This window comes from Antechinus flavipes, chromosome 2 (genome assembly GCF_016432865.1).
Source record: "Antechinus flavipes isolate AdamAnt ecotype Samford, QLD, Australia chromosome 2, AdamAnt_v2, whole genome shotgun sequence".
Lineage (NCBI taxonomy): Eukaryota > Metazoa > Chordata > Mammalia > Dasyuromorphia > Dasyuridae > Antechinus > Antechinus flavipes.
This window is the reverse complement of record NC_067399.1, coordinates 642,315,944-642,336,666: the sequence shown is the minus strand read 5'-3', so window position 1 is coordinate 642,336,666 and position 20,723 is coordinate 642,315,944. Positions and strand designations below refer to the sequence as shown.

General features: G+C 37.9%; 1 protein-coding gene across 1 annotated transcript in view; it reads left to right on the top strand.

Annotated features, from left to right (window-relative positions):
* LOC127551998 (lysyl oxidase homolog 1-like) overlaps nucleotides 1-17,899 on the top strand; it is a 46,682-nt gene extending 28,783 nt beyond the window's left edge. The window contains exons 2-7 of the mRNA XM_051982322.1: nucleotides 1,105-1,213; nucleotides 9,148-9,285; nucleotides 10,465-10,621; nucleotides 11,671-11,766; nucleotides 14,051-14,166; nucleotides 17,573-17,899. Coding sequence (XP_051838282.1) covers nucleotides 1,105-1,213; nucleotides 9,148-9,285; nucleotides 10,465-10,621; nucleotides 11,671-11,766; nucleotides 14,051-14,166; nucleotides 17,573-17,579 — 623 coding nt within the window. The 3' untranslated portion in view covers nucleotides 17,580-17,899. The remainder of the gene's footprint in view (nucleotides 1-1,104; nucleotides 1,214-9,147; nucleotides 9,286-10,464; nucleotides 10,622-11,670; nucleotides 11,767-14,050; nucleotides 14,167-17,572) is intronic.
* The last annotated feature ends 2,824 nt before the right edge of the window (nucleotides 17,900-20,723 follow it).

Sequence of the window (20,723 nt, the reverse complement as noted above, 5' to 3'; positions counted from 1 at the left end):
TCATGCTATCAGGGTATAGAGCCGGGGGGCAGCTAGATGGAACAGTACCCTGGAGTCAGGGGGATCTGAGTTCAGAGGTCTCAGTTACTTAACACTTATTAGCTGGGTGACTCTGGGCAAGACATTGCCCAAGACAATGGGCAAGCCTCATTGGAGGCATCCAAATGCCTCAGGAAAAAAAAAAAAAGGTGTATTGTAGATAATTTTGAGATAATCAATAAAGAGAATAAAGAGACAATAAAGATTACAGACATCAGAAACATGGTAGAACATGGGATCTAAGCTGGGATGGGATGGAAGCCAAGAGGTAGAGTTCATTCTAGGCATGGAATTTTGTGTGTTTGGTACAAGGAAGCACCAGGGGGTTGATATCCCAGGATGGCAGAGAAAGTAGAAAGGAGTAAGGTTCTATATTGGATTACTTGCTGTTTAGGGGAGGGGAAAGAAGGGAAGAAGAGAGAAAAATTTGGAACACATTTTTGTAAGGGTAAATGTTGAAAACTTATCTTTGCATGTATCTTGAAAAACAAAAAGCTATTATTATTTTTAAAAATGAAAAAAGTTATCATAGGATAATGACCACAAATGTCCTTTAATGGAAACATAATATTTAAGCAATTAAATTTTCAGAACTGAAATTATTAACAAAGGGATAATTACTCTTTAAAAAAGGTTCACAAAGACTTTTTAAGAAAGGGACAATAGAGTCAAGTGAGGAAGGGCTTTAAAAGACAAAGCAAATTTTATATTTTATCCAGAAGGCAATAATTGAGTAGTAGATTAGACCTGAATTTTAGGAAGATCCATTTGACAGCTATAAGAGCTCTTCTTCTGAAAACCCCTTTCACTGATGCTTGTTGGTCTCACATCTGTCATTTAGAGTCTTGGAGAATTGCCTGGACCTCCAGCTAATGAGCATCAGAAGTAGAATTCGAGTCCAGTTTTTCTTCCTGCAGTGTACAATTTGCCCATGATGGACATTTAAAATGAGTATGTGAAATAAAACTGAAAAGAATGGAGCCTCAATCTGCCTGGAGATGGCAGTGGTGAGAAAGCCTTCTAAATAGTCCAGAGATCTTTCTAATCTTTGTCCCTCTCTTCTAGGTCTCCCTGACTTGGTACCTGATCCCAATTATGTACAGGCTTCTACTTACGTCCAGAGAGCTCATCTCTATTCACTGCGTTGTGCAGCAGAGGAGAAGTGTCTGGCCAGGTAAGAAGTACAAACCACATCATGGTTAAGACTGAGGGTCCAGTGGAAGGCAATACCATGGACTCATTTCTAGTCCCAACTCACTAAGTAGCCTTGGATACATCACATTAGACCTAACCCTCATCCCTAATTCCTCTCTCCCTGAAAAGGAAAAGGAAAAATTTTGCTTTCCAATTGCTCACTTAGAGCCCCAGGATCAAAGTGTTAGACACACAGGTCTGAATTACTATAAAATTATAGAAATTCTCCCCTTCAAAGGCAGGGGATGGAGAGCTCTTATTTCCAGAGTCATCATTCCTCTCCTCGGCTTTTCCAAATTTCATAGCTTTTTTCTTCAAAGAGAGAGAAAGAGGCAAGAGCTCAGAACATCTCCATGGCAACTCATTCCTTACAGATGGAGAATATGATTATGGGATGGTTTTGTTGACATTAGTTCTGGCAGGTACTTAGGAGTAGAGGGAGTGGGTAGTGAATAGGGTTAATTCTACTCATATGAAATGGGAAAAGATAGAAACATCTTAACTATATTTCAAGTTGTGTGCAATTGCTCATTCACTGTGGGTAAACTCTTTTTTTTTAAACCAAAATCATTTTTAAAAAACACTCATTTTTCAATCCCTTTCCATCTGATTCCTACTCTTACTACTCGATTGAAATTGTTTAAAAGTGTACTAAACACTCTCCTCCCCAATTCTTGAGTCACTGGTTTCTCCTAGTTCTGCTCCTACCTCTATGGCCATCCCTTCTCAGTCCCCTTTGCTGGATCATTTTTCACCCCTGTTGCATTGAGTATATCAAAGGACATTATTGTTATTCATTCTTTGTGATCCCATTTGGGGTTTTCTTGACAGAGATACTTGGCCATTTCCTTCTCTAGCTCATTTTACAAACCAGGAACCTGAGGCATTCATGGTTAAATGACTTCTCCAGGGTCACACAGCTAGTAAGTATCTAAGAACTGATTTGATCTCACAAAGACAAAACTTTCTTTACTCTATAGAGATAAAAATTAGGTTTGTGAGTAAGTTTTTACTACTATCCTCTTGGTCACCTTTTTTTTTTTCCCTTCCCACTAATTCTCTCCAACACTTTTTAAAAATCCAAATCTTTTGATATCCTCTCCTTTTTCAGATGTCTTGAAAAACTAATCCTTCAGCATTTTCAAAATTCACATTCAGCATAGATTTCTTTGGTGTGAATTTGATCATATTCAGCTATTCTTCCCAACTCCATCTACTCAATTACCAACCTACTCTGTTGGAATACTCCCTTGATTCAGTCTCTCTTTATAGATAGATTGCTCCAATTTATTTAAGCTCTCTTTTATTGTGCTGACCATTCTACAGTATTATGTTAGTTCAGGGCACCATGTTCTAAATGGGACATTTATAAATTAGAAAGAGTCCAAAATGATGAAAATTCTGAAAACCATGTCACCACGTAGTTAGACTTAAAGGAACCAAGGATAAATGGTAAAAGACAGGAATACATGTATTCTATTTTCATACTCTTTATTTCCATTTTTTTTATTATATCAGACTATGATATAACAAAACTGGGGAAATGCAGCTGTAACATTAATAAAAGGTTTAAAGCTACCTGAAAATTAAAAAAAATCTTTTAACGTAATTAAAGTAGAAAGTATAATAAACTAAAATTAAAAGCAAACTAAGGAAGAAAGTGATATGATATTTCAAAGATAATGATAACTCATCAAAATCTATAGTATTCAACTAGAGTGGTTTTTAGAAGAAAATTTTTGGCTTTAATTAGCAAAAGGAAAATAGAGATTAAATTAATTATCAATACTTTTAAAACATACTAATAGAACACAATAATATTCCAAAGGAAATTTAAAAGAGATATAAGAGCAATGATGAATAGGATAGGAAAAAAAAAAAAGAATCACTTTAATCAATGGAACTAAGAGCTTAAAAAAAACCCATTATGTTGACATATTACAAAGTCCCACCAACATTTAAAAAAAATCATTTACCAATTTAAAATAAAAATAGATAATAAAAATGCAAGGAAAATTAATAATATCATTAAGGAATTCTGTACACAAATTGGATATTTTAAATAAAATAAGTAAAATTTGCAAAATATTAATTGTTAAAATGAATACAAGATGAACTAGATAAATAAACAAATTTCAAAGGAACAAATGAGACAGATCATCAGAGAATTACCTAGCAAAAAATTACTACATCAAAGGGTATTTTCAGGGGAATTTTTCCAGACCTCCAAAGAACAAATAATTCCTATGTTACAAAGAATGTTGCTAAATTTAGAGAAAGATGGACTGGTACCAGTTCATTTTATGAGGAAAATATGGTCTTAAGTCTAAACTTTATAAAACCAAAACTTAAAAGACAAAGTCTAGGCCAAACTCATTAATGAATATGGATGTGAAAATTCCAAGTAAAATTATTAGCAAATAGAAAATACCACCACATTTTTTAAATTTCTTCATTCTAGCCCAGTGAAATTTATGTCAACAATGTAAGAAAAGTTCAATATAAGGAAAACCAGAAGCTATTAAAAAGAAAAATATTTTTAAATCTTTTAACAATAGATTCCTAAAATTCCTCCAGTAAAATAAGGTATTTATTCATGGTTGCAATGAAAGAAAACTGTGAAAAAAGACTAAAATTATTATCCCTGAACATCAGAAGAAATGTTTATATAAAGTAGGATACAGCATTATATGCAATAAAGAAACATGAGAAGTATTTTTTACAAGAAACAGGGATGAAACAAGGATGCCTAATTTTAGCCATTTCTATTCAGTGATATTAGAAATGCTAGAAATTCCAATAATAAATGCATTAATGTACAAAAGGAGATCAGATTATCATTATTTTCAGATGACATGAATGTTTACATAGAAAATCCATCACCAATTGCACAATATATAATGACAATAAACAAATGTTTGTTTTCTCATATACTATCATTCAAGAATGGGGGCAGAGATGGGGCAAAAGTAGATAAAGCACTAGACTGAGAATCAGGAAGATTCAACTTCTTTAGTTCAATTCTGGCCTCAAACACATACTAGTTGTATCACCTGGGCAAGCCACTTTACCCTGTTTGTCTCAATTCCTCATCTGTAAAATGAGCTGAAGAAGGAAATGGCAAACAAGAATTCTCGCTAACAAAATTCCAAATGGGATCATGAAGAGTCAGACATGACTGAACAAGAACATCACCATTCAAGAATAATAATCTATTATTTTTAAGTAAAACCTCAATTTACAACAATACTAAATAAATCTACATTTATGTATATGTCTAGAAATAAATTAATGTATGTCTAGACATATTATTTTTATAAAAATAGTTTTAAAAATATTTTGGCAAATAAAAGAAGATCTGAATAATAGGAATGAAATTCAGTGTTCATAGATGGGTCTGGTCAACATAATTAAAAAGACTATTTTAAAGTACTTTGGAAATTATATGTCATACTAACCAAAATACCAATGTGTTTTTGTAGAGGTTGTAAAGAAAGTGCAATGAACTTAGGGTTTGAGGATCTGAATTTGAATTCCAGCTCTGGTTCTTTCTATTTTTATGATGCTATGATGGTAGGCAAGTTCTTTCTGTATTTCTTTTTTGACTATAAAAAAGAGCCATTTTGGGGACTTCATTTTTTCTTACTTAGTCTTAATCACTAATTGGCCATTGCCTCAATCAAACTGAGATCTGTTAGCTTAAAAGGCCAAGGTCTCGCACTGTATCCTGGGCCATCTCCAGTTGTCCTGATTTATATCTAAGAGAAGTTTGAGGTTGGTGACCTTGCACTGTTATTCTTCCCTCTAATCCAATTTATTTGCATGTCATGGCTTCATCTCTCTGATGTCATGGTGTTCTTAAAGGATGAAGAACAAACAACAGAGGACTATGAGTTTCTAGAGGGCAGAGACTTTATTTTTGTCTTTTTTTGGGATCCTACTGGTTAGAACAGTGCTTGGCACATAATACACACTTAAGTATTTGTTGACTTGCCTTAAATAAACTACATTTCAATGGTTGGGGAGTAAGGAAGAAAATATGGTGATATAAAGTAATATTATATTATATGTATCAGAAATTTGAAGAACATGAAATTTAGAAAGGTTGAATACAAATTGAAAAAATCAGAACCATTCTACAACTATATGAAAGAAATAAAGAATATACAAAAGACTGAGATGATTAGCCAAGAACAGATATGGATTTATGGAGTAGACAGGGAGAAAGTGACCAATAAGATATTATGGACATATAGGAACATATAAGTTAATGTTTACATGTAAATAGTTATAAGTGTATTCAATATTATAAGCATATATAAGTACTTGTTATATGACAGGCACTATATTAGGCACTGGAAATAGGAAATGCATTTCTGATTTCATTCATTGCTGTAGGGAACTTCCAAATGAAGAAAATTTCTCTACCACTGGAGGTCAACAACTCTCTGCAACATATAATCTTAGAGACTAAAACATGGAGAAATTAAATGACTTGTCCAGGACCATGCAGCCATCATGCCTTATGTGATCAAGGCAAATGGGTTTTTCTGACTTTATGGCCAGATCTCTGTCCACTAAGCCAGGCTAGCTTTCTGGCAGAAGACAGAAACAAAAACAGCCTCTCCCTTTAAGGGGCTTACATTCTAACATTCGCAAGGTTTTCTTGATATTTAAAGTTCATAAATAATATAGAAATAACAAGCATAATGTTTATGTATTTATATATTATTCTAATATATCAACATCTATATAATACAATAATAATAAAGTTAAAAAATAAATAAAATAATAAAATATTTTTAAATGAAGAGTAAAGAAGCCCAAGATTACTTTGGAATTAATGTAATTATTATCAATTTTTATTACTTCATTTCCCAAACATATTGGAAAATTCTGTGTCATATTTGTTAATGATTGTCAGTTCCTTAGTTAAATTAAATATTTCATTGCAAACACACACAAAAGAATAACTCATGGTGGGTTGATAGTGTTTACCATTTGAAATAGATTTACTAGATTTGCAGATCAGTAGAGTATCATAGCTAACATACTTCAATTTCTGAAAGTTTTTGACAATTTCTCTCATAATATTGTAAAAAATGTTGATAATTAGGTTTCCACAAACAGTGCAAAGAAGGACAAGGAGGAGGGGTGAAGCATCTTCTTAAAATATCTCCAACTAATCACTTTGTGAGTCAAGAAACTAGCTAAATTATAGAGTTCCTGATAAAGGGGCCTAGGCTGAAAGTTGGCTAAAATGAGCTAGAATAAAGAATCCAAGCTTTTAGCAACTACACATGCTTAATGAACTTCATACATATTAACTGAGAGTGGGATTAGTCACCCATATTTGAACATGGGATGTATGACCAGGAAAGGGAAACATGTCTAGGAGCAACATGTAAAGTGTGGATAAGGAAGATTGTAAGGGCTTGGGCCTACTAGAACTCTGAAGGGAAGAGTAGGACTAACTTTAGAGTATAAAAGCTCATTTTCCCTTCTGTATGTGTGTGTGAAATCATGGAGTTTCCACCTGCTTCTGCAGGAGCTTGTTAAAAGCTTAAACTGCTCTACTCATCCTGAGCTTGTTCATTTGCTGTGCCCTTTTGGGGGTTCAGAATTTTGTTTCCAACAGAATCCCTGTGTATACACAGCAAGGTGCAGCCTAAAGGATTATTAACCAGTCAAATCTACATAGTTAAGCTATCAGATCTAAATAGTGATGGTTAACACTGGCTCTGGAGTCAGGACGACCTGAATTCAAATCCAGCCTCAGACACTTAAAACTTCCTAGCTGTGTGACTCTGAGCAAGTTACTTAATCCCCAATATCTCACAAAAAATAGTGATGATTAATATATAATTACATTAATAGATTAGTAAAGATTAGTATTTGAAAGGTGGGGTAAACGCCTATGGGGAAGGGAAAAAGTTGCTACTAAAGTGATGAGATCTCTAGAAAAATAGATTGAATCTAATAAAATGAAATGCAGTAAGGATAATTTGAAATCCTAGTCTTCATTTCAGAAAGGCAACCACACAAGGACAGAACTGAAAAACATGAATAGATAATAGTACAAATAGAACCCAACTGTTTTAATAGATGTAAAGTTATGAGTCAGCAATGTACATGGTAACTGAAAGAACTCATTCAGTCTTAGGGTACATTAATAGAAAAATAGGGTCCAGATCAAGGGAATTTAAAGCCATACTATGCTGTCTACATTTGGATAATTGCTTCCAGTTAGGTGCACCACTTTTTAAAAAGGCTGTGTCCAACTGAAGCACTTCCACTGGAAGGTAGCCATGATGGTGGGGAGACTGGGAGCCATGCCATATGAAGATCTTTTGGATGAACTGGGAGTCTTTAGCTGAAGAAGAAGAAAAGACTTAGAGAAATATGATATAGCTTTCTTCAAGTATTAAAAGAGCTAGCCAATGGAAAATGAATTAACCTTGTTTTTCTTGGCCCCAGAGGACAGAACTAAGACCAGTTAGTAGAAGTAACAACATAGAAGATTTTAGTTTAATAAAAGAAATCTAAAGAAACCTATGAATATTTCAGACTCGGAATCCTCAGTTGGTGATCCTGGCTTTAATGTTTGTATGTCTCTGAATTTCTTAGTTTTTCTCTCCCTCTGCTGTTCTGATGTGTAGGATTCTTGTATATCTAGATAGGGTACTCCTTGAATGTTCTAAAACCTTCAGTGATTCTGTGGTCTACTAAGTAAAACTCTGGCCTTCAAGGTTCTTTACAATCTGGCTCCATGTAACTGCATGACAGAAACACGCACTGTTAGGGCTAGAAGTTACCTTAGGACTCATCTCATACAACCTCTGCATTTTACAGATAGGGAAACTGAGTCTAGAATGGCCGAATGACTTGCCTAAATTCACACAGGTGTTAAGTAGCAGAGCCAGAATTCAAACTTTGGTCTTTTGACTCTAAATCACTAAGCCATCACACCATGTTGCATCATATGGTGTAGAATTCAGAAGGAACATAGAAGCCATCTGGACCTCATGTTATGGATGAGATAACTAAAACCCAAAGAAGCCAGATAACTTGCTGGAATAATACCTCCCAAACCTCTGGCTCCATTTCCAATTTTTTTGCCATTGCTACTTCTTTGGCAATGTTTAGCCATCATGATGGAGGTGTTGGTAGTATTCTAAGTGCTGTTTTCACCATTTGGACCATTTGCTATCTTCTATTCTTATGATGATTTTTTTCCATCTATGGACATTTGTTTAGGTTCATGCTGGCCCCCTTCCTGGAATGGATTCCCAACCATTAAAATCTCTGCCTTTCTTTAAGGACCAATCCAGGATTCACTTCCTCCACAGTGTGTTCCCAGATCGCCCCCCAAACACTTCTTAAGTGAGGCACTGTGGTACAGTGGAAAGATCACTCACCTTCTCATCAGAGGACTTGAGCTTAATTCCAGCTCCTGGAGCTCACAAGCCATGTGACTATAGCAAGTCAGCCTCATCTGTAAAATGAGTGTTGGAATAGCTAGCTTCTTATTTCCCTTTCCATCTTAGATTTGTGATCTCATGATCTTTTTCCTTAAGTCTCTCATTGTACTTTGGATATCACTCCCCTTAATACCAATAACATTCTGCTTCATGTTATGTTTATCTGTGCACATGTATTATCTTTTATTAGATTGTAAGCTACATAAAAGTAGGGAGCATGATTCATATCATCCATCTCCCCAGCCCATATTTTAGTGCCATGTACACAGATCTTCAGTGAATATTTAGACTTAATTAAAGTTGAGACTATTTCTTCCAAGAGTAAGTCCCCTAATATTTCCCATAAATACCAGTGAAATCATTGGTTCGGTCAAGGTGACAGTGGTAATAGTGATAATTCCCCTGATATTCTTCCCTGTTCTTTTCCCTCCAGCACTGCTTATAGCCCTGAGGCTACGGACTATGATGTACGTGTCTTACTGAGGTTTCCTCAACGAGTGAAGAACCAGGGCTCAGCTGACTTTCTGCCCAATCGGCCCCGCCACACCTGGGAATGGCACAGCTGTCACCAGTAAGTCATGGCTCTCAGAAGCAACAGAAAGGGATTAGGGAAATATAGGCAGAAGGCAGAAGGAAAGATACCTCTAGACATTCTGCCAGCCTTCCTATTGGAGGAGTCTTTTTTCTGCCTTTATGTACCTGTTTGTCTTCTGGATTCAGAAAAGGAACATCTGCATATTATAACAAACTACTGGTAGAGGTACTTCAACTCTAATATAGAATAACTGCCTTTGTCATGTGATACAAAGGGTACCAGGAAGGTTTTTCCCACTGTACAAAAATATTTCTTCTAGTGAGCTGAAATTCCATCTGTAGAGAATTATATCTTAGGCTAAAATTGACTCTCAATGTTTTATACTGACTTGGGGTTATGAAGAAAATGTTCTGAAAGTTGCTACCAACTTGAAAAGTGAAACCTTGAAAAGGTTATACATATACCTTGAAAAAGTTTTGAGTGTGGCCCAAGAATATATGACTGGCAGCAGAGAACCAGTCTAATTAAATGTAGAGAAAGCTCTACATCAGAAGATTGACCACCAGGTGATAAAAATTTTGAGGGCTATAACAACTCATGTTGTTACATTATCAAGAGCAGGGGAGAAAGTTTAGACATCAATGAAATCATGAATATTTTGAAGAAATAAGGCATTCAAGACCCTTGTGAAAATTTAATGTGAATTAAAGTAAAGGGGCAAAATATGTAGATATCAAAAAGAAAGCTTAAGACAGTGTGGAACAGTATGGGTCCCAGGGATGCTGAGATGATAGGAAAAAGTAAGAGGTTACTAAATTTGGGTGAAGGTGTGTGAAAGTCCTATTGGGAAAGATCTGATTCCCACATTCATACCAAAGAGCAGGCAGAAAACTCTGTCTCATTAGCCCATCTTTTTGGAAAGGCAGATATGATGATGGACAAAGGGAAAAGTGAAGCAGCCAGCAATGATATAAAGGGAAAAGACCCATGGACCACAGATGCTGGGGGTTCTCTATTAATACCCGAGTCTCTGTCTCATCAGCCCATCATTTAGGAAAGGCAAGTAAAGGGGGAAATGAAGAAGGATGGGAAACAACCCTTGGACCACAGAGGCTAGTGATTCTCTATTATTATCTGGATCTTTGTTCAGCACCTTGGTCAGCACTGTGGCATCTACTGCATAGCAAGCCATGGCTGAGCATCTGTTCCTTGCAGGCATTATCACAGCATGGATGAGTTCAGCCACTATGACCTGCTGGATGCTACCACAGGCAGAAAAGTAGCTGAGGGTCACAAGGCCAGCTTCTGTCTAGAGGACACCACGTGCGATTTTGGCAACCTGAAACGCTATGCCTGTACTTCCCACACACAGGTCAGTGAGGGGAAGAGTGGGAAGGTGATGGAAGTATGAAAGGGGCTCTGTCCAATAGAAAAAGCTAAAGAAAGGTCTATGGGTCCTTTCTGGTGAAACACTGTGTTTAGTGGATAGAATATGAGTCTGAATCTATCTCTGACACGTGCAAGCAGTTGCATGAATCAGTGTCTTTAATGAGCACTCACTGTTTACTTAGTAATGTGGAACAGATTGAGGGATTGATTAATGTAAGGGGTTTGTAAGAATTAATAATAAGGGATGAGGAAGAAAACAGAAGGGCTGATCTGGTAATCTTCCAAATGTTTTAGGAAAGAGATAAGGAGGAGGATAGAGAAGGGATGGCTGGGAATCTTGCAAATGTTTTAGGAATTTAATGGGGTCCATGAAACCGAGAAGATTGAAGTGGCCAGTGATTACAAATCCCTGGATTAACTAACAATGAGCGTTCAGGAAATCCTTTTCTTTCATTGTTACTGTCCTTTTGTCCAGGGAAATAGTGTTGAGTATAAAGACTTGATTTTTTTTTTTTTTTTTACTGATTTTTCAGAATCTTTCAGTGCTCTCTTACATCTCTACCTCTGTCAGCCTCTTTGGCGTCAGCCCTTTCACCATGTCTTCTTTCCCAGACCTGCTGTGAGAGGTGACTTGAAATCTGAGAGACCATTGAAAGAAGAGTCATAAATTCTGAGTTCTGAGCCCAACTTTGCCACTAATTTGGGCAAATTATTCAATCATGCTAAGCCTTGGTTTTTTCCCTTTAAAATAAAGAAAATCATGCTGGATTATCTCTAAATCCCTCCCAGGTATGCTATATTCCATAGTATTCCAATTTTATGAAATACATGGAAATTCCAAAATATCAAGAAGGAAGATTTGAAATAAAAGATGATTCAATCTTCCACCAACCACTAGACCTGAACAGCATCAGTCAGTCATAAGGATCAATAAGAAAAGGATTTGAATAAAGAGCACAGTGTGGGAGGTGAGTAGCCTAAAGGAAAGGCTAAATTCTGAATTCTGTTCTCCCTCCATTTCTCTCTTCCCAGGGCCTGAGTCCAGGATGCTATGATACATACAATGCTGACATTGACTGCCAATGGATTGACATCACTGATGTGCAGCCTGGCAACTACATCCTCAAGGTAGGTTTCCATGACAACCAAGAGAGGCACCAGCACTGGGGGATGAAAACAAGGAACATTTTCCTCAGATACATGGGTCTTGCCTCTGCATCTAGATACATCTGAGCAAAAAGTAAAAGGTGCAGTGCTTTATCCACATCTCATCTGCAAATGCTTACGACTGAATAACTAAAGCATTCTGTTGGAGTGGAGAGGGAGGAGAGAGACAAGATGTATACTTTCTAAAGAGATTCTTAAACATCACACACCTCATAAGAGCATAATAAAGTCTTTGGCAAGGACATTTCAGTGGGCAGTGTTATTGACATTAAAAATACAGTAGGATATCTGAAGACCAGGAAGGATAAAAAAGGGCATCTGATCTATGCTCCTTCCTTGGGCAAAGTGGCCTTCTTAACCATCCCCGAGGCGTCTCTGCCCTCCTCAGAGAGGAGGTACAATACAGCCTGTTGTAAGTAGCACATCCCAGAGTCCCCAGACCTTGGGTCAAAGCGTCCTTCTTAACTAATTAAAGCCCTTCTTTCTCAGTGGGAGCAGAAAATTATTATTCTGAACACCCTCCTAGAGACTAGGACTTTGTGCTTTACAACTCAGATCCTAGATTGAGTGTTCTGGGTAATGAAAGGGAGTTGGCCCCCTCTATTCAGGTCCATTTAAATCCTACTCGTGGAATTTGGAATCATTCTTTTATGAAACTTCATCACTTTTTATTGAGCTAATGAACCATGAAAATGAAATTATGAGGGATATAGTTAAACAGATGAATATAACATGATAACAGAAGGAAGTTGTACTGGTCTCAGATTGTCAATGCTGACCCATGGCTTGCTAGCTGGATTCCTGGATAAATTGTTTCATCCCTGTGAGCTTATTTTCCTCAGCTAGGAAATGATCACAATACTAATCCTATTTACCATATTGGTGTAAAGATCAGATGAAGCAATGGAGATAATGTGCTTTGTAAATTCAAGCCACTGAAATATGCTTTGTTATTTTAACAAACTTTGTGATAACAGAGATGTATATGGTACTTTTAGGTTGGAAAAGCACCTTACTTACATTGTCTTATTTCAGCGTCATAATAAGCACACAATTTGAAAGTGGAGAAATCTGAAGCTCATCAGGATGAAGTGAGTTGCCCATGGTCCCCCAACTAATACATGTTGGGGGCAGGATTTAAGCCCAACTTCTTCTGTAATTCCAAAACTAGTACACTTTTCAGCATCACACGCTGCCTTATTTACATACAAGCCTCTAATGTACTAATAACAACCTACCCTTAACTATTCATTAAAGCAGGCTTGGGGTAATCTCTGCTTGGGAATGTTTTGTGTCCTTTTATAAGTTTATTCATCCAGTACATTTTTTCAGTCATTTGACAAGCATTTATTAAGTGCCCACTTTGTACCAGGCACTAGGATAAGCACTAAAAATATAAAGAAAAGCAAAATACAGGTCCTGCTCTCAAGGATCTCACAGTCTAAGGGGGGAGAAACCACATAAATAACTGTGCAAACAAGATCTGTGCAAGATCAGTTGAAAATAATCAGCAGATGGAAGGCACTAACATTAAGTGAGATTTTTAAAAAATTGTTTATACTGTGGAGATGCAAGAATGAGTAAGCTATGATTTTTGGCATCTAAAAGTTTATAACTTAGCACTATAAAACTCCATAATCACATTATTTTAAATAGCTCACAAATAAGGCACATACACACACATGCTTACAGACAACAAAACAAAAACCAGAATCAAAAATATTAAGATTTGACAGTATATCTGTTACAGGTGAATAGTGGCAATGCTTGGAACCCATTATCTATGAATCATGCTTATTTTACATTGGTATTTGAGTAGCAGCATGTTCTATTTGTCAAAAAATGTCTCTTCTGGAATCATAAATATAGAATGGGGTTGTTTTGGGGAAGGCCTTGAATTTTTCTAAGAAAAGGAGGGAAAGGAATAATGTTGTTACCTTTGCTTTGTATTGTTTCTCTCACCATTGTCTATCTGAGTGGCCAGGTAAAATCACTGCTGAGAGACCATTGAATGAAGAGTCATAGATATTGAATTCTGGCTCCAGTTCTGCCATTCTAGCTCTTGGTTTATTTCTCTTTAAAATAAAGAGAATCAGGCTAGGTTATCTCTAAATCCCTCCTAGGTCTGCTGTATTCCATAATATTCCAATTTCATGGAGTAGAGCTAAAGTATCAGGAAGGAAGACTTGAAATAAAAGAGGATGATCAAGTTTCTCATCTCTTTCCATCCCTATTTGTCTCATAGGTACAAGTAAACCCAAAATACATCGTGCAGGAGTCTGACTTTACCAACAATGTTGTGAGATGCAACATCCACTACACCGGACGCTATGTTGCCACCACGAACTGCAAAATTGCCCAGTAAGAAGCCCCACGAGACTTCTCAAGGGACCCCTTTCTTCCCTTCTTTCAGGCTGCCTTAGCTATACTTTGGGTAGGGAAACAATGGAGGTACAAGGAAATGGTAAACCAGTGAGCCAAACAAAGAAGGAGGAGAAAGCACGGAGCTGTGGGGGGAGGAAGAGAAATTTTTTTTTGAGGGTTTTAAAAATAATTAAACCAAAAATACTCTCAGGATCATCTGATCTCTCAGTATCCTATAGAAATGGATCATGTAGATGATTGGGCCAAACATGTTCAATTCAGTAGAAATTCACTCGGGACCCCAAATCTGACTTCTCCTATAAAGTGCCCAATTAGTAAGGGAAGTTAGAATAACCCACTTAGGTGTGATTATGGAAATCACTTACCTGGAGCACACATAAGGCATGCTCTGGTTGCTTTAGATAACATCATGGTCCTTGATGTCCACATAGTAAAATGTAGACTCTACTGAGCCTTCCACAGTCTCATATCTGGTTCCCCTAATAATCATTTATATGCATTTTTGAGGCAATTAAACAATCAGATCATCAGTCAGAATTGGAGATCAATGTGTAATTTGGGCTAGAGAGTTGGGAGCTGGGTCTGTGGCTATAATTAAACTGCTAGTAGGTGAGGGGTCAGCCTGGGGATTGGGGATTTGTCTGTGACAAACCTTAAAGATCTGGTCGGTTAACAGAGTTCAGAATCATTCTGTGGCTAGAATGAGGGAGCATTCTGTGGCATGTCAGGGAGTTTGTGGTCAAAATTAGTCATTATTCGGTGGTTGGTGCTAAAGGGCAGTCTGTGACCACAGTCAGTGATGTACCTGAGGTAGGAGCTCAGACCGGGCCTTAGGAGTCGATCTGTTAACAGAAACCAAGCACAGATAATTAACCCACCTAGGTTTCAAAATCACTATTTTCTTGACCTTATTTGCACTGTACTTTAACCACCAAGATAGTTGCTCTTAGGCCAGATCAGTAAAAAGAACAGAAACTCTATCCCCTTGCACTTATAGTCTGATAAAGTCCTCCAACAGTTGACATTAAGTTGGAGTTTAAAGTCAGTTTGAAGTGAGTTAAATACAGCTTATCTAAATTGGAGGAAGAAAAGTAGGGCATTTTTCCAGATTTCTCATCATAGTCTCACTTTGCCCAAGCAGACCATGGGGCCAAGAAAGCAAGTCAGGGGTGATCTGGGAAAGGATATCAACAGCCACTGAGACATAGGCTTTGGAGGCCTGCATTGATCTGCCTCCTTCTGCCAAAAGAGGAAAAAGGCAACACATCTTTTCCACAGAAGATGCAACTGAACTAGAAAAGCCACTCAACAAAAGAATGGGAGAATCAGGGGGCAGAATAGCCCGTTCTGTTTGCCTTGGGGCTTCTGGGACAGGTTTTCTCCTTGTAGACTCCATCACTTTGTGGAAATCCACACCGTGCTCTCTTCCAAACCTTTTACATAAGTGTTTGGAAAGAGCTGCAGAGTTCAATGAAACAAGGCTATTAATATTTCTCTGTGACTCCAACCACACTCTAGAGGAGCCAGGACAAACAGGAATCTAGGAATGAAGTTTTCCCAGAAAGGCCATGAGACGCCTGTTGGTTTTGACAACATTTTTTGAAAAATAAAAGAGAGACACTTTTTTAATGGACTTTAAAGAAGGAAGGCAGAAAAATAGAATTTCCAGACAGTCCCAGTTATGGTTAGGGAATGAAAAATGATCCAGGGTGGAGATGAATGTTGTTTGGTTGGCTTTATGGGAATCTTTCAATGAAACCTCTAATGGATAGAGAGCTTGTTCCAAGAGTCTCTCTGATCTCATCCTGAGATAGTCTCAAGCTGGCCCAAGGAACTTGTCTAAGTTGGTCTGGAGTTTCTCTCTGAGCTGGTGCTGAGGTTTTCTATGAGCTTAAAAAAAGTAGGCAGAACAAAGATCAAGTGAGGAGATGGCCCTATCCCCAAACCCTCCAGTTTCTTCTGCCTCCATGAATCTCTGTGCTATTAAGTCATGCTCAGGCTTAATTTGGAAGGACGAATAGTGAGGGATCTGACTTGGGACATGGCCCCAGGATCAACTGGTAGATCCAACAAAGAGATCTTTAATCTCTTAAATTTATTTGACCAAATAGTACACGTTGAGTTGGTAGTTAATAATTTAATAATTTTGACCAAAAGTACACGTTGAGTTGGTAGTTAATCTAGGACTAGAAACTGGCTTTTTAGATTCTCATTCCAGTTTTCTGCCAGGATTCCTTCCCCCCACCAAAAAATCCCATCCCTCTTGGTGGTGACCATTATGATGAATCCTTCTGCATTGACCATTGATCCTTGGATGATAGACTCACAGTCCAAGATCAGACCTACATTTTAGCTGCCAAATCATGAAGTCATAGACAGGGCACTGACCTTAGAGTCAGGAGGATTTGGATTTAAACCCCACCTCAGACATTCACTAACTGAGATTTTTGTTTCCTTATCAGCAAAATTAACAGATTTATCGAGCCCCTTTCTGTGCCAAATCTGTGGTTTAATCACAGTCATTATGAGACTTGGTCCCATGTTGACACGACCTTTAAAAAAAGGGATAAATTCATGCCAAAATGTGACATTTTAGGAAGACTTTAATGAAAACAGGAGCTTCCTTCTTTAGCTAAATCTTTCTTAGGTCTGTGAACCTCAAAGATTAGACAGTTAGATGATACAGTACAGGATCTTTAGACCCGAGTTCAAATCCTTCCTCAGATGTTTACTAGCTGTATGACCCTGGACAGGACACTCCGTGTCTGCTTAAGTTTCCTCCTCTGTAAAAATGTGAATAATAATACCTCCCTACATGATTGTTTTAAGAATGAAATGAGATATTTGCTTTTCAAAACTGAAAGTTCTATATAAATGTTAACTATTATTATTATTATTATTATTACCATTATTGCCCAAGGCCAGATTGAGATGAGGTGGACAAGGGAGATATCCTGAAGGAAGTGAAACTTGACCTATGGACTGGGAGAGCAGGAAGGGAAAGCTTTCTAGACAAGAGAGCTCTGTGACCCACTATTTGGGAAGAAAGGAAGCATGTTAGAAAGTGGAAATACAAACATAGGGAGGGGGGAAATATGGACATGGGAAGGATAAGCTGAGGACTTCTTGGAAAGGGCCTTGAATGCAAAGCTAAGAAATTATAGGGAGTTACAGAAGACTTTTTAAAATTCCAAGGTAGAGTCATGTATAATGTCTAATGTATCCTGACGTCCTAGGATGGAGAGAGGAGCAGGATAGTGTGTTACCCTTGAGGAAAGGCTGTGTTGCAGCAGGAGGGTGGAGGAAGCCAAACAAAATGAGGGGAAGTGGTGGCAATCTATCCCATGACTGCTGATTGATATGTTTGCCTCTTTTCTCTTAGATCTTGACCTGCTCAGGATTCACTGATATCACCCCACCCAAGCCACCCTTCTCCAAACATGGTCAGGCTCTTTCTGGGCCCTGTGAACACAGACAAAACCCTCATGGGCCCTGTGGACCTTGGACAGGAAGGAAGGGGAACCTGGCATCATGGAAAAAACTGGATGATTTAAGTGACTCTAGGTCTTATTTTTATACTTAACTTCCCCCAAAAAACTTTGTTGTGTTGGTTGTTGGTTTTTAAAAAATTTTTTTTTTATTATTTTGACCACAATGCTGAGTGAAGATTATTGATGATTTAAATTGAATAAAACAAGATTTTCTACTCTGTTGATCTCCATTTCATCTGGCTCCGACAGGATTCTGGGCAAATATCCAGGAGGCTAGACCGCTATAATAGGTTTTTGGGGCTTAAACCACTGTTACTCACAGGATTTAGAGCCAAAAAGAGACCTTTTTATTATAAATAAGGAAATTGAATCCAAAAGAGAATAAGTGGTTTGCCTAAGGCCACATAAGTAAAGCAGGGATTTGCACTCAGCTCCTCTATTCTGAAAATTAGGAATTTTTCCACCTCAGGATTCCCTTTTTGTCTACAAAAAAAAAAAAAAAAAAGTCCTCACAAAGGGTCACATCTGCCTCCCCATCAAGATCACAGAGCAAATAACTGGCAGTCAGATAGGACAATCCTAAGATAGGTTCTCAACAATGACATTGTTCGGTTTTCCAAACCAAGGACTTAGGAACACTTCATATTGAGAGGTTCATATTCTTAAAACATTACCCCTCATTCTGGGAATAAAAATCCTGCTTCCACTGCTTACCGCTATGTGACCCTAAGTTACTTAAACACTGTGTATTTCCACCCAGCAGAGCTCCAATGAAGAAAGCATTTTGTAAACCTTCAAACATTACAGAAAATTAAACTATTGTTATCTAAAGTAGCCATTTATCTATGTTAAAAGAATCATAATCTGGGGCAGCAGTGGATAGAAAGAGCACCAGTCCTGGAGTCAGGAGGACCTGAGTTCAAATCTGGCCTGAGACACTTAACACATCCTGGCTGTGTGACCCTGGGAAAGTCACTTAACCACAATTGCCTCAGCAAAAAAAAGGAGAAAGAAAAAAAAAAAAAAAAAAAGAATCATAATTTACTCTTCATTTTACAATAAAATGTGTATAGGGGCACTGTTGACCAGATGCCTGATTTTGTTTAGGATTACCTATTTCTCAAAGAGCGCTCTCTCTCTCTCTCTCTCTCTCTCTCTCTCTCTGTCTCCTCTTTTTAACTTCTTTGTGATTGTTAACATTCATATTGTTAGGCTACTAGTGAATGTCTCCTATCAGATCCCTGGCTTTTGGTGTCCCCATCCCTTAGGAAAACTTAGGAATGACCTTAGGAAGATTTTGTCAAATCCTCGCTGCATTTCAATGGAAAATTTCCCCAAAAGCATAGCACAGTGAATAGAGTTCTTTAATCATACTAGCAGAAGAGAATTAAGTTAGTATATCACGTACTCACCATGGACTCAGCTCCTAAGTCCCCCCAGACCAGGCAGCAAAGCCAAAACTAAGGAGTTTAAAGAAATATAATTCAGGAGCTAAGAGTCGAACCACTTCCACATTTCACCTCTACAGAAAGAACTAGATGGTAGAGACTAAGTCCTGTGGGCAGGGTAGATGCTAGTGGTTCTGGCTGGAGCTAGAATGAGTCTCCTTCATTCATCAATACTGGTTGCAAATCTTGCTTGCTGCTGCAGCTCCTGATCACTTGGCTCTTATGACACCTTCCCCTTCTCACTCAACTCCATATACATTTCTCATTTGTCCACTAGGACTAGTTTATTCCCTCATGTAATTCATTATTCAGATCTCATCTTGGGAGTGTCTAAAAGGCAAAAAGTTGACTGGCCATATAGCGATTGTCATTTTTAAACTCTCCTTCCTTTTTCTTTCTCCAAAATCTAATCCATTTCCCCTGGCATTTCCATTCCCTAGAGTGCCAATTCTCCCAGATGAAAAGGATAGGACAAATGGGTACCTTCTATCTCAGTCCCCAAGATGACCAAGGACCTACAATGTTCTAGTTATATAAAAAATATATCTGATGATGGATATGAAAGGGCTTGAAAGGTTTGAAGCAAGACCTGACATACTAATAATGGCTCCTGTGTTTCATCGTGGACCCACAGGCTGGCTGACGGATGTCATGTGAGACTAGTGCTGTCCATCACCAGATTTGATCTTTGGTATTGAACTTTTCAGTCACATCAATTCTTAAAGACCATCTCCCAGATTAAAAGTGAATTTTGGTCACCATCAGTGTCAGAAGAAATAAATACTACTTTGGAGGACCGAATAAAGCTTATCATATTTCTAATCCTGTAAATGCTCAGGAATTGATGACAATGAAAATTTTTAAGGAGGGGCAAGATCCATCCACAACATTCCCAACAGGGGCCTGCTATATTCCATGGCTCTGCTAACTACCTCGCATATTCCCAGTCAGCGAAACATCTCTGATAAGAAGCTGAGAATGTTGTCTGGAGCCAGGACCCAGGGAGCAGTTCCTGCTGAGAAGGACTTAATCCTCCTTCCAAAGAATCCCAGTCTTAAGCAGCAGAGCCTGAGAAACTCAGGTCGTGGCAGGCAAGCCCAGGGAGGGGGTGATGGTGACAATATGACTGGAATGTGTTCCCCAAGCCAGCTTGTCAATCAGCACATTCCACCTGGACTTAACTCTTTCAGGATCAGCAGCTGCAGCCCCGGCCCTCCTTGGGCAGAACAGACTCTATTGTGAGATCCTGCTAGAAGGGATTGGAATTTATCATGCATGCATCCATTTACAAAACAAAAAAGCAGAATAAGAGAGTGAAGAGATACCTGGACAGGGAAATGACTCCTTCCCAGCTCCCCAAGTCCACCTTATGCCCATTTCATGCCCCAATCATCATGCCCATTAGAGTCTGAACCACCATCTTTGATTCCTTTGTTCCTTCTTGATTCTCTAGGACCCTTGACTTAGAAGCAAAACAATTAAAGGGGAGGAATGAGGGAGTAGAGAAAAAGCCAGTGTACCTTAGAAAGTATAATGTAAAAATAAATGCTGAAAAATTTCTTGATATGTAACTGGGGAAAAATATAAAATACTA